This window comes from Coloeus monedula (genome assembly GCF_965178545.1).
Source record: "Coloeus monedula genome assembly, chromosome: 2".
NCBI lineage: Eukaryota > Metazoa > Chordata > Aves > Passeriformes > Corvidae > Coloeus > Coloeus monedula.
In genome coordinates this window covers 75,060,617-75,074,752 of record NC_138782.1, presented here as the reverse complement: position 1 = coordinate 75,074,752, position 14,136 = coordinate 75,060,617, and the positions used below count along the sequence as shown (strand labels likewise).

General features: G+C 40.3%; 1 protein-coding gene across 1 annotated transcript; it reads left to right on the top strand.

The window, feature by feature from the left end:
• Positions 1-36: 36 nt before the first annotated feature.
• On the top strand, positions 37-13,897 carry QRSL1 (glutaminyl-tRNA amidotransferase subunit QRSL1). Its single transcript, XM_082277033.1, has 11 exons — positions 37-164; positions 377-536; positions 1,731-1,829; positions 2,841-2,937; positions 4,627-4,803; positions 7,025-7,200; positions 7,309-7,421; positions 8,959-9,151; positions 9,554-9,671; positions 12,775-12,980; positions 13,450-13,897. Exons 1-11 carry the CDS (start codon positions 141-143, stop codon positions 13,659-13,661), a joined length of 1,575 nt encoding a protein of 524 aa, XP_082133159.1. The 5' UTR covers positions 37-140; the 3' UTR covers positions 13,662-13,897.
• Positions 13,898-14,136: the final 239 nt, after the last annotated feature.

Below are 14,136 nucleotides of genomic sequence, written 5' to 3'. Positions count from 1 at the left end.
CGCCTTCTTGGCCGCCCAGCCAATGGTGCCGCGGGGTGTTGCGGCAAGATGGCGGCGCGCGGCCGCCGTGCCGCGGGAAGGGTCGGGGTTGTGGTCACTCGGTGGGCGTGAGGCGGCGGCGGCGGTGGGAAGGGGGAGCTATGCTGCGCGCCTCTCTCCGACAGGTGAGTGGGGCCTGCGCGCCTGCTGGGGGTGACGAGGAGCGGGGACGGTTCGCAAGGTGACCGGGGTCCCCTCGCGTCCCCCCTCCCCGAGGCGGCCCGGGAGAGCCGTTCCCGTGGGCTTCTTCCCTCAGCGGGGATCGCGCTTTCTCCCCGTACCGCCCCGGCGCGGCCTCTGTCACCCGGCTGTCCTGAAAGACGGGCTGCGCTCTCAGGTGTCGGCGGCGTTGAAGGAAGGACATGTCACTCCCACGGAGCTCTGCCAGCGGTGCCTGGCCCTCATCAAAAGCACCAAGTTTCTGAATGCCTACATTACCGTAGCGGAAGAGACCGCTTTGAAGCAGGCTGAAGAATCAGAGAAAAGATATAAAAGAGGTATGTTGGTTTGTAAGTAATATCAGTCCTTAAAAAGCTGTTGTGGAGGAACCGTCTGTGTTAGGCGAAGCACCTTTGCTTTTTAAAGGAGCTGTCTTGGCTTGTTTCACTGCTGGGGGATGAGGCTCACGCTTGAGGTTTCTGTGGGTGCTCGTGGGTGTACACGTGGCACACAGGAGAGTATTTAGTCCAAAAATCAGAGGCAAAACCTGGACCAAACAAGGCACTGCAGGCTAAATAGGCTCTGTGCCTTTTGGACAGCACTGCTACTTGGTGCCTGCTTCTTCTTTCCATCAGCAGTTCATTTGGAATGTGTAGCCAACAGGTACCCAAATAGGCAGATGCAGTGGTCATTCATAGGTCTCCTGACTGGGACAGACAAACAGCTGGCACAACCTGTTGAGTTTTTAATTAAGAAAGCAAATGAAAATAAAACAGCTTTGTTAATTGCCGTTATTAATTGGAGAACAGAACAGCTTTCAGTCCTGTTATCTGCAGCATTTTAGAAGCTGGGCATCCTGATTTTCCTTTGCGTTTCAAGAAAGGCAGGGAAGGTAGATTTTCACTCAGTGGAGTACATCTTTTTCTTCCTGGGTGACACTTGCTGTCCTCTGGCAGCTTAATAAAATTGTCAGCCAGGTTGTTTTGCTTCCTGATGTAGGCCTTTTAGTTTTTGGTTTGGGTTTTTTTTTGTGGGGTTGTTTGTTGGTTCAGGTTTTTTGGATGATGGATAATCAATCACTTGGGAAAGATTTTCTCTGCTTCAGTACTTTTTCAGGTCATACGTACTGTGTATGTCAGGTAGGCAGAGTTTATTGCTCCCAGCCTAGTGATGGAGTGGATTTAGCAGCACCTATGGCTGAAATAAGCACTGTGTGGTCACACTGGAAGACGTATGCACTCCTTTGGGATAGGCAGCCTGGATGAAGGCAGCTGCCCATCTGGAGGGCTTGGAGCTCTGCTCTGTGAGACCGGGTCTGGTTTGGGCGGAGTGCTCAATGCTTGAGTTGGAATGGAAGATGGTTCTTGAAAATGGAACAGACAACCATCAAATGCCAAGTGGAGAGCAGTCTTGCTTCCAAAAACCACCCAAAGGGACGTGTAAAATAAATAGTAATTGATCAGAACACCATGTATATATATGGCACCCATTTTGCTTTAATCTGTGTTGTCTTACCGTCATTCCTAATGCAGGTCAGCCACTGGGCATTCTAGATGGAATTCCTATTGCAGTAAAAGACAACTTTAATACAGCTGGCATTGAGACAACATGTGCATCAAATATGCTAAAAGGTACAGTAAGGCTTTTAAAGTGAAATCAGATCTTTTGCTCTTTAGAGGGTTTTATGGAGTGGAGTCTTCCAGAAATCCAAGTATTTTCAAAAAATGAGCTGGAGTCACTTGAGGAAATACATTTATCCAGTTTCACTAGCCAAGTTCATCAAGTATTACAGATAGATCTTTTTCTTCTTCTAAGACATTATCTCTTTATTTATATTTGCATGCATTTAACAACAGTTATAATAAAAACCTATATACTACAATTAAATGGTTCCAAAATTCACATTTACCTTCACATTGCTTTTAGGTCTAGAGGAGAGCAGTCAGTATTGTTCTGCCTAGTGAAACCCAAAGACAGTCCTTTTTTGTTGTTGTTCTGTTTATAATTGTTGACTTAAATAGTTTTTTCATATGGCTGTAGGAAGAGTAGACATTAACAATCCCAATATACAAACGCGTTCTATAATGCTTTTAAGGCTTTTTTTTTTAAATTTCCTAAACTCATTGTTTCTATTAACATGCCATGAACGTTTCCAAGACATTACAATGTTTTTATAGTAAAAGCAAAAATAGGAAACGTTTCTTATGTCTGTTTTATTGTGCACAAAGTAGAACTTTATATTAATCCTTGTGGAAGATAGCAGAAGTAGATTAGCAGACCCTTAATCTGCTCATGGTTTTTTTAATAGCAGAAGAAACAAAATACGACTTCGCTGTTGTAAAAATTGTTATATTACCTGAGATGCTGTTCCTTAAAGCACGTTCTCAGACCTGTTATGATTGATTGCAATGAGTATTAGGAGTGATGTCCTTGTTCCTGATGAAAGTGGGAATGGAGAAGCCCCTGTCATCATTCACGAAGTGAATTGCTTACTACCTGAGGTCTCATGTCACTGTCATAGTTCTCATCCTAGGTTATGTAAGGTCTAAGTGGTAATGACAATTGCAAAATGTTCAGAGTAGCTACTTGTAAAAATAATTTGTATCTCACCAGTTGCTCTTAATTGTTCTGATTATTTTCAGGTTATATTTCTCCTTACAATGCTACAGTAGTTCAGAAATTACTGGATCAGGGAGCTGTGCTTTTAGGTAAAACAAACCTAGATGAATTTGCAATGGGGTGAGTGATATTTATTATTTTTAATGTGTGATTGTACATAAAACAGCATACACACCATCTACCTGTAATCCTTAACTAGTGTTACTGTGAGGCGAGGCAATAATGAATACTTACTGGAAGGGTACACAGAGCTGCATGAACTTCTCCCTGAGCATTTAGAGTGTTGTGTAAATGAGACAGACGCTGAGTTTTGTGAACATTGCGTTCAGATGTGGCTGTGCTCGAACGGTAGGAAGCGGTCCAGCCTTTGCAGAAGGCCAAGGACAAGTGGCCTTCTTCGAGATTGTGTTAGTAGAATTGGTTACAACACAGGTAATTGCTGCCTTTTTGTCTCTCCTTACTGATGGCTTTTTGCCCTTAGGTAATTATTGTCATGCCCTCGCTGGCAGTCACTGCCTCTGCCAGTCAGCCACTGGAGTAATTTGTATGGGTACTCCCTGACTTGCTGCACACAGGCTAATTGAGAGCAGCACTTTTAGGTTGCCTAAGCTACTGTTGGTGACTTTTTGTCAGGAGCACATTCAAAAATGCTCCTACAAATTGATTCTTCCGCAAATCAGTGAAGGCAGCCAAGTGTAGCAGAGAACAGCATTGGGCTGTTAGGGATGGGAATCACTGCTAGGTCTGGAAGGGAATTTCTGGGACTTTAATTACCTGTGAAAAACAATCAGTGCTGTGGTTTGGTTTTATTTTACTTAAACCAAAGTCCAAGGTTTGATTGGAAATTCACATGGATGGGGTGGAAATACTTGGACTGTATTGTTTTGAGTAAAGTAATTTGCATGTAAAAAAGCTATTCCTTAGAGGTAGAGCAGGCAAAAGCTTGGGAGAAACCTGATTACATGGTATTACAACAGGTTCATAAAAGCACAGGATTCTCCTAAAAAGGCTTATCCCAGTACTGGCTTCTCATTCATTTCGGGTCTGTGTGTTTGCATGATCTCTTGATCAGGGGGCGGATCCAGCTCTAAAGTAATGATGTCTCAATAAGGTTGGTTTTTCAACTGCTGTCAGTTGCCTGTTCTGTTTGATGATTTAGCTGATAACACTGGCACCTTGGAGTCAGGGAGAGCATGGCGTAGGGGTCCTGAGGAAGGAGGAAAGTACCCCCTGCTCCTGCTTCTGGTGGCAGCTCACACTTAGGTGACACAAGCTGATTGAAACCAGTTTCTGAGAAGCCAGTCTGGCATTCTGAACCAGTGAAGTGTGGCCTCTGCAGAGGGCTACAGGGTGAATAAGAGTTTGTCATTTCAGAGAAATGCTTGTTCCTGGTATTGTGGAGCTTTTTCTCCACCTCTAGCAGCATGCTTTTCCTCAAGACTGTGATCTTACATCAAATGCAGGGCTGGAGAAACAGAACACCTTTGTTTTGAAAGAGATGTGCTCCTTTACTTTTACATAGCTTAAATCAGTTTTATGTCTTTGTGACTGTGTTAATTTCAGTGTCATTAGCAGAAGTTAGAAAGGGGTACCAGTTCAGGTTCTGTGTCAGAAACTGATGAAGAGCTATAAATTTTGCAGTGGTAATGTTGTAGAAGTTGACTGCATAAGGATTTACATACACCAGTCTTCTTCTGTTGAAATTGAATTTGCAAGGATGATGAGGAATTGGATTAAAGTAATTAAATTGGTGAATACAGTGTGTCATCTGTCGCTTCTGTCTGTATTTGTCCTGTCTGACTATCTTAGATCTGGGAGTACGGATGGAGTATTTGGACCAGTCAGAAATCCCTGGAGTTATTCAAAACAGTACAAGGAAAAGTCTGTCCCAAAATCCCATTCTGAAGACGAAGAGTCTAGCTGGGTAATAACAGGAGGGAGCTCAGGAGGCAGCGCGGCTGCTGTGTCATCTTTCACGTGTTTTGCGTAAGAGGCTTTTAAAATGGTCTTTCCCTAAATGTCTCAAAATATGTTGGAATGTTTTAATTTTATAATTTTCTTACGTGCTAGTATGAATAGGAGGGTTATTGGCACTGGCATGCAAAAATTTATTTCAGCATCCCTAGGTAATTTGTGGCATATCATGAAGCCAGAATTAATCCATGCAGGCAAATTTAGATTTACTCATTTCAATCATTATTCAGTGGTATGGCCACTTTGCACTGTGTGAAATAAAATTATGATAGCAGTAAAGGAGTGACAGTTTTATTCTTATTCCCAAGAATAAAATCTCTTTTAAAAAGTCTTATGGGGTTTGTGACACATCCTCTTCCTCACTAGGTGCATTAACACAAATGCACACTGAAAATGTAATTCAGCAAATTAAGAGATCCCTTAATTTGTAACAGTATGGTAATCTTTCCTCCCCTCCTTTGTTTTTATAGCATAGTTATGTAATAGTACGTGAGATTTGGGACCTAAAAGCTTTCAAACCCCTGATATAACAAGAGTACTGAGTACTCTTGCTACAAACGTACTAACTTCCCTCTTTTTAAGTTAGAAGACAGTTTTAGTGTTGGGGTTTTTTTTTAGGCAAGTGTGTGTTTATGGTTGTTTGGAGGTTTTTTCCTAAAGGAATTTAAACAAGCTGGATGTTTTTTTAATAGTAATTATTAACTGTATGGAATAGCAACACACTATTTAGCAAATCAGTTGTCTATACTATCTTCCCCCTCTGACTGTTAAAAGAAAACTGATCACAAACCTTTACACCTTGCATTTAAGTTAGAGCTACATGTTGAAGCATGTTTTATAGAAGATTATTTCAATTGTGCTCTTAATTGGAAGGTTTTTAAAAATGCTCTGTACTTACTCTATCCTTGTTTACCCATAGACTACATTACAAGCTTCTGTTTTGTTGTTAAAATATTCTTGCTAATGTTGATTACAGCTTCCTTAATTACCCTTTACTGGGATATAACCTACTGAACATTTTAATACTGTTGAAATTGAACTCTGTGCAGCCATTCCCAAGGACTGCTGGTCTTTATCCTGAGCCAGAATGGGCTGATCCTGAGAGGGTCTGGCACCTTTCCTTATGTTCCTGGGCACCCATTTTGCACTGCTCAGCACATTGTCAGATCAGGGAGATTTTTTGTCCAGCAATTTTATTGCCTATAACCTATTATATATCCACCCTATTAGTGTCTTTCAAGCACCAGGAATGCTGCCAGGCTTTGTATTTTCAATTTGAGATTTGGATGTCCAAAAATGCTATAAAATAGAGGAAGTTTTACATCAACAGAAAAACTTTGAAAAAAATTCCACTTCAGAAAAGTCAATTGAATTGGTACAGCTATGTCAGAAACAAAAGCCTATGGGAAAAGTCATATACTCACTTCGATAAAAATGATACCTATTTCTGAAGTTTAAATTTGTTTTGGCAAAGATTTTGAATAAAAACTGCTGTATCTTTTTAATGCTGCTTGAGTTAAACTTACTAAAAACAAGAGAAAAGCATGTTTCATTTCAATACAATTTTTGAAATAAAAATTTCAATTTAGAAAGAACAAGGTTTCACCTGCGAACAAAAAATGGAAGTCAACTTCAAAATAATTATTAATAATAATAAAATACTGTGTTTTAATTGCACCTATGTGTTTTAATTGTACCTAAGCTACTGTAAACTGGGAGTTCTGATCAGTCTTTGTAGATTTGGAAACAGGAAAAACATCTTTCCAAAGTATGCTCTCTTGTTAGGGGCAAGAAGTGTCGCTCTTCATTTTTATACTGGAAAATGCTGATTCATGGTGCATTGGCTATCCAATAAATAAGATATCTGTGTTGAAAATTGTACCCTAAATCACATGAAATGTATCATTGGAGTCCACAGTATTGGAACAGACCAACAGAGAAGGCAGAAGAAGATACTTGGGGCCATTTTCAGATGCTCTGAATTCTACCTATCTGCCTCTGCTTTGTGAAGAGAACTGGACTCCTAATGGCTAATTCAGAGACCCTAAGAAAAATCAGAGAACAGAAAAAAGATAGACATAGAGAGCAGACTGTAATTTAGGTTGTGTGATGATGACTTCTGGTCTGGAAGAATTCAGAGAATTTTAAATCCATGCATCTTAAAGCCACACATTCTTATGATTTGAAAATGTTCTGAATTATCTTACTAATGATGATCCTTTTGAAACCATAGAGCCTTAGGGTCAGACACAGGAGGATCTACCCGAAACCCTGCTGCTCACTGTGGTGTTGTAGGTTTAAAGCCAACATATGGACTGATCTCTCGCCATGGTCTCATTCCTCTAGTGAACTCCATGGATGTGCCAGGAATCCTAACCAGATGTGTGGATGATGCAGCGGTTTTGTTAGGTATTACTATGTCATACATCTTCGTTTACAACATGTCCTCTAAACAAACTGAATCCTGACTAACTAATGTATGTTTTCCTGGCCTTCACATGTTGTGTCATATTTCAGGTTCACTGGCTGGACATGATCCTAAGGACTCTACCACAATTCAGGATGACTTTAGGCCGTTTGAACTACCTAATTTGACTGATGTCAGCAAGCTTTCAATAGGAATTCCAAAGGTAACACTTAAATCCTGTTAACCATTGTGGACAGGAAGAGCAAATAAAAGACACTTACCAAAAAAATACTTGTGTCTTCCCACCACCTCCCAGTCTCTTGTGATTTGAAACAGTGAAGGCAGTGCAAGCAGCTCCTGGAAAAGAGCAGTATTGTGTGTGCTCTGTTGCCTGTTCAGGCAGTTTGGAGCACACATGCACTAATGCATCATCTAAAACGTTTTCTCATCATGGTGGGAAGCACTGTCAGGAACTTCAGGGGAAATGGGGAACTTCAGTTCTTGGTTCTCTCTGTTGCTCTTTCATTAGTCACCTCTGTAACCTCAAGTTGCTTTTGGTGCCTTCCCATGCAGTGAGCTTGGTACTGGTTTGTGCAGAGTTTAGAGGTACTTGCCTAAATGGCACTGTGTTAATACAGAGCAGAATTTTAAAGGCAATTGAATGGCATAAGGAGCTGTGATTTGCAGAGTTCTAAAAAGAACTGAAAGACATCTGTAATTTGGCATCTGGTGTACGCAATTCAATCATGTTTGTAACTATAAGAGTGCTTGAAATTTAGGAACAAAGTTTGGGACTTCAGCCTATTTTTAATTTAATAAAGGCTCTGCCTTCAAAGAGACAATGTGAATAATGTTTATTGGTTGGATTCTCAGTATTGGAACCTAAGATGGAACTGGCATACCAAAAGATTTAATTTGATAAGCAGAGATGTCCACTGACCAATTATTCACAATCTGTGAAATGCAAAAATTACACGCCTAGAAAATTGCTCAGCTGCATACTGTTTAAATTTTGATAAATCTAAAATGGTGATATTGGTTAATTATTCCAATCCTTTGGACAGTTTTTTCTCCTGCTGCAGGGTATTCGAAACAGATCCATGCATACATTGAACATGCGTCATAGCTACTCAGAAATCAGACAGTACTATGACCCTGATGCTGTGAGTTAGAACTAAAGCAAGTATCTTCAAAAATAGAAAATTTTAATTGAATATCTGTAATTTGGCTGTGAAAGAGGAATGTAGCTAATCGAAGTCTTCTCCCAGCCCCTTGATTGTAGTTCTTCTTTGGTGGGTGGTTTATTTGTTTCACTGAGGTGTGCCAGTTGCCACTGATATGGTGTGGCCATTTCTTTTTATCTTTCCTGCTTGCAGCAGCCCTAGTTTTTTTAGGATTCAGACCTGAAGAATTTCTACCCATGACTGCAGAGCAGTGCAGTACAGTCTTGATAGATAAATAAGGAGATAACTGGGCAATTACTTCTTCAGAAGAAACTGCTGAAATTCCATGATCTGTGATACATATGTTGATCCTACTGAGATGAACATAATACTCTTAAGAAGACTAAATCCTGTTAATTTAATACTCCTTGATTGTATAGGATTTAGTAGATGCAAAAAGCTTGAATAAGTACTTTAAATCATATAGTGGTGAGGTAATGGTCTCAGTGTATTTTTAGCAAGGAGTATTTGTGTCTTGGTTGCTATTAGAAGTAAACCAATCTGTAAAATAACTCCTTTTCTTGTTTTTCCACTAAGGAATATCATGCACCAGGGCTGTCTAGTGAAATACTGGGTCTCTGGTCAAAGGCTGCTGACCTCTTCAAGAATGCAGGTGCTAAAGTGGTCGAAGTGAGCCTACCACATACTCGTTACTCAATTGTCTGCTATCATGTGCTGTGCACAGCAGAAGTGGCATCAAATATGGCCAGGTTTGATGGGCTGGAATATGGTAAGGGTTTTGAAAAAACTTTTTTTTCTCAGACAGTGGAAACACTGCTGGATGCCATGTAAAAGTGTTTGTTTTTATAGATGTTTTTGTTTATGGTTGGATGCTTGATGTTATTTCTCCAATGTGGAATATAATAAAAAACCTTGTGCAGATAAAAATATGTAAATAGATACATATTTTAATAAATTTTGGTACTAGGCATATCAGTGTCTGGGCTCAAAATCTAGTTTAGTTAGTTTCCACAATAAAACAGGAATATGTTTTGGTTTTTTTCCACAATAGTAGCATGTCAGACTGCAGCAAACAGTGACCTGTTGTATTACTATGTATAACCTTACCTGATGTTATTGAATCTTAAGGATTACAAGAAGTATTAATACCCAAAATGCCTTTTCTTTTCAGGACACCGTTCTGACAAGAAGGACTCCACAGAAAGTATGTATGCTGCAACACGGCGAGAAGGCTTCAATGATGTTGTAAGAGGAAGGATTCTGTCAGGAAACTACTTCTTGTTGAAACAGTAAGAACATCTTGAAATTCAGCTTTGCCAGGGTAACAAATTTTTGAGCAAATGGTGATTAATTGTTCATCATGACATGAAAAAGAAATTGCCCTTACACTAGTAACTGTATTTTTATGATTGCTTTAGCTCTATAAAACCTAGTGAACTGTTAATAATGAACGAAAATGTTTTCCCTGAGTCTTACCAATAAGCCTCCTAGATTAAATAAGTAAAACAATTTAGTGATATTTTTTTCTCCTACCAGAGCATTATTGGCATCCATTAGTTAAATTAGGCAGAAATCTACCCTATGGTATGACATTGAAATCATACTGAAGTCATTACTGTCCTAGTGTTAGAAGTTCTGTAGCTGTTAATGTCATTAAAACTGCATAGAAAAACTGCTGGTACATTGTAGAGAGGTCTTCTAGAGAAAGCCAGAGACAAAGCAATTAAATTAACTGCAGCTCTCTGCCCCAGTGTACAGGGAAAGAGAAGCACTGGCAGAAATACTGAACTGATGTCTTTACAGAAGTCAGGGTTTTATCCAGCTCACGTAGCAAAGCTGGTGCATGGATCAATTTTACGTTTTTAGTTTTCAATCCTTATCCAGTCCTAATTTATGTTAGTAAAAGTGCTGTTTTTCTCTGTCTGCATTTGTTCAGATACTAACAAAAATATTAGGCATATAATCAGTCTCTGTAGTGCGCTTACTGTGAAAGAGCTCTGTCAGCAACAGTATTCATCAGATGTGACTTCTAATTGCTCTCAGAGACAGGAATGTTGTCAGTCAGTCTGCAACAACCAGCTTTTATGGAATGCCGATATTCCTGCCAAGTGTGCTCCCTCTGCTTACAACTGTCCAGATCAGCTTTCCTAAGGCTGCTTTAAAATTCACATAGTTAACTCTTCTGTGAAGGAATACACAATTGGCTTCCACCAAGATTGAACAGGGGAGTTCTGTTCCTGTTCTACAGTAAATTACTTTTGAAGAACAGAGTGCAGGGTTCAGAAAGCATTCTTAGAATAAGTAGTAGAGAAAACCCATCTGTGTCTCCTGCAAATGGTGCCTTTTACAGCTTATTATTTTTATCTTGCTTTTCAAAGCTTTAAAATGACCAGGTGATTGTTCAGAAAGTTCTGGTTAACGTCTTTAGAGACAATGTGGACAAGGGGATCGGCAAGTTGGCAGACAACTCTCATTTGAGTGGTAGTGTTGATTTGCAGGAGGGCAGGAAGGCTCTGCAGAGGGATCTGGACAGGCTGGGCTGAGGCCAATTGTGTGAGGTTCAACAAGGCCAAGCCCTTGGGTCACAACAACCCCAGGCAGTGCCACAGGCTGGGGCAGAGTGGCTGGAAAGCTGCCCAGGGGAAGAGGACCTGGGGGTGCTGGTCAACAGCAGCTGAACATGAGCCAGCTGTGCCCAGGTGGCCAAGAAGGACAACGGCATCCTGGCCTGGATCAGCAGTAGAGTGGCCAGCAGGACCAGGGCAATGATTGTCCCTCAGCACTCAGCACTGGCAAGTGCTGTGTCCCAGGTTCTGGGCCAGTCCCAACAAGAAGGACATTGAGGGGCCAGAGTGTGTCCAGAGAAGGGCAGTGAAGCTGCTGAAGGATCTGGAGCACAAGTCTTATGAGGAGCAGCTGAGGGAGATGGGGTTGTTTAGCCTGGAGCAAAGGAGGGAACTTATCACTCTCCCTACAACTACCTGAAAGGAGTTTGTGGTGAGGTAGGAGTCGGTCTCTTCTCCCAGGTAACAAGTGATACGAGAAGAGGAAACAGCCTTATGTTGCACACCATGAGGTTTACATTGGATATTAGGAGAAATGTATTCACTGTAAGGGTTGTCAAGTGTTGGAACTGGCTGTCAAGGGAAGTGGTGAACTCCCCATCCGTGGAGATATTAAATAGACATGTAGGTGTGGCATTTAGGGACTTTCTGAAATTAATAGCTAGGTTGATTTCTGAAGTGATTGTAGGAAAAGTCTAATTCCCATTATAATTTATTAGCTTAAATCTGCTGTGTATTGATTATAACCCTTTTCATTGCTGATTTTTGGAATCTTAAATCTTTAGATTATTCTTAACAAAGTGGGATTTGGGCAGTTTCAGTTGTTTTATCTATAAACACTCTAGCATCTAGCAGTTGATAATACACCCCTCCATTTTTCTTTCACTTTAATTTTTCTTTCCCAAATAGCTGAGGGTTTAGATGACAGTTACCTTTGAAACTGAACTTCTCTGAATTTAAGATTCCACATCTACCAGTTCTGCATATGAAATTAAAAGGAACAATAGACATGAAGCTGACTAATGTGTTTCTGCTTCAGACTTGTGTAAAGATAGAAATCCATAGACCACATGTTTACATGAGGGGAAAAAAAGGGTAAAGTCTTTATAGTATTCTACAGAGACATATACTACGATCAGATACATAGTTTTAAATCCATTTGGAGTCCTCTGCAGATGATGGGACTTTTTCATATGCTTCAAGTATCTTGCTGGATTGAATCCTAGATGGTTAATTCCTATTTTTCAGACCTGTGTAGTTCTATATTTTCTATATTTTGCTGTGCTGCCCTACAGTGAAATTAGGTTAGATACCAGCTTTTCACCCAGGGGGTGGTTGAGCACTGAAGCAGACTCCCCAGGGAAGTGGTCACAGCACCAAGCCAGTCTGAGTTGTGCTCTCAAGCACATTGTGTGGTTCTTGGGGTGTCCTGCACAGGGCCAGGAGTTGGACTCCATGATATTGATGTGTCCCTTCCAACTCAGCATTTTCCATGATTCTGTGAAATTCAATACGCAGTTTACTTTCCAAATAGTCATAAAAGTGTTGTTTTCATTTTTAGTTAATTATTGTAAACTAGGGTTTTGTTTTCCTTTCACCTTTCTTCAGCTGTATGCCCTCATTTCTTTCTCTGACAGCTTCACTGCTATGAGAGCATAAACACGTGTGGTGATTAAGCTTCCAGTATATCAAAAACCCAAGTACCAGTGTGAGTTAAAATTTTGTCCAAAAGGATTACTGGGCTTGTCTTTTCCACAGTAACTAAGAAATAAAGTTCTGTATTTTGGGAATTAAAGTGTCAGGCCCTTATGTCCCTATTTCTTTCTAGGAACTATGAGAAGTATTTTGTCAAGGCACAGAAGGTGAGACGTCTCATTACCAATGACTTTGCAAAGGTTTTCAGGAGTGGTGTTGATATTTTACTCACTCCCACCACTCTGAGTGATGCAGCACCGTACACAGAATTCATCCAAGAAGACAACAGGACCCGCAGTGCTCAAGATGACGTCCTGACACAGGCTGCAAACATGGCTGGTGAGTAGGGACAGGAATTCAGTTATGTTTTCCCCTGCCTAGTCATTTTAAATGTCTGGTCCCTTTAGCTGTCTAACCTTCTCTTTAGAATCAAGGTATTTCACCCCCATGGTGTAAGTCTTGCAGTGATAACCAGGTATAAGGATAGTTTATTAAATCCTTGAAAATGTAAGACTAGATTTTAAAGTGGGGCACCTTGGAGCTGAGTGTGGGCTTGCAGGTAAGATGAATCTGTTCCAGAGACAGAAATCTCTAAGGAGAACTCATTATCTTTTTCAGAGGATGCTGACTCCTTAAATCTCTCTAATAATTTCTTGTGATCATCTAGCATTCATTTCATTGAATTAAATTATTTTAGCTAATCTTTTTTCTCTACATAATTTTTTTTCTTGTTCTCTTAAAATTGATACAAAAATTACTCTAAGGTTTAATAGTAAGTCTTTGCATGTGTATTTTTTTTTTCTTTCAGGACTGCCAGCCATAAATGTTCCTACAGCTCTTTCAGAGAGAGGCTTGCCAATTGGGCTTCAGTTCATCGGACGTTCATTCCAGGAGAAGCAGCTTCTCACTGTGGCCAAATGGTTTGAAAAACAAGTACAATTCCCAATGATTCAACTAGAACAAGTAAAGAGGCATGACAATGGTGTCTTTCAGCATCAGAAATCTGCTTCTTTTTCATAGCATGGGACTTGCTAGTCAGCTAGAGTAAGAAAGCAGTGGGGATGGTCTAAAAATGTATTTCTGCCATTAATTGTCTTTTGCAGAAATAATGATCTAAGACGACGTTATGCAGTAATTCATGATGGAATCAAGACAGGTTGTTACTGTGTAATTAAGGCAAAGTGAATCATTAAGTAAACATGCTTATGTCATTAAGAGCCATTTCTTACTGATATTAAATCACCAAGTTGAAATTACGTATCTTATGCCTGTGAAGCTGATTTTTTCATCCCCAGAGGGTGTGTAAGGTATCTGACCAATTAATTACCTGAACTTTTGTGTAAAAACTCTGTTGTTGCCAAAGGGCTTAGTTACCTTATGGAGTGTAGACTTTGTAATGACAACAACCAGACAAGCTCTGTTGGAACAAAGGTATCAAGGATCTGTTCACCAGGAGTTAAATACAAAAGGAAACAAGGGAATAACATAGAACCAC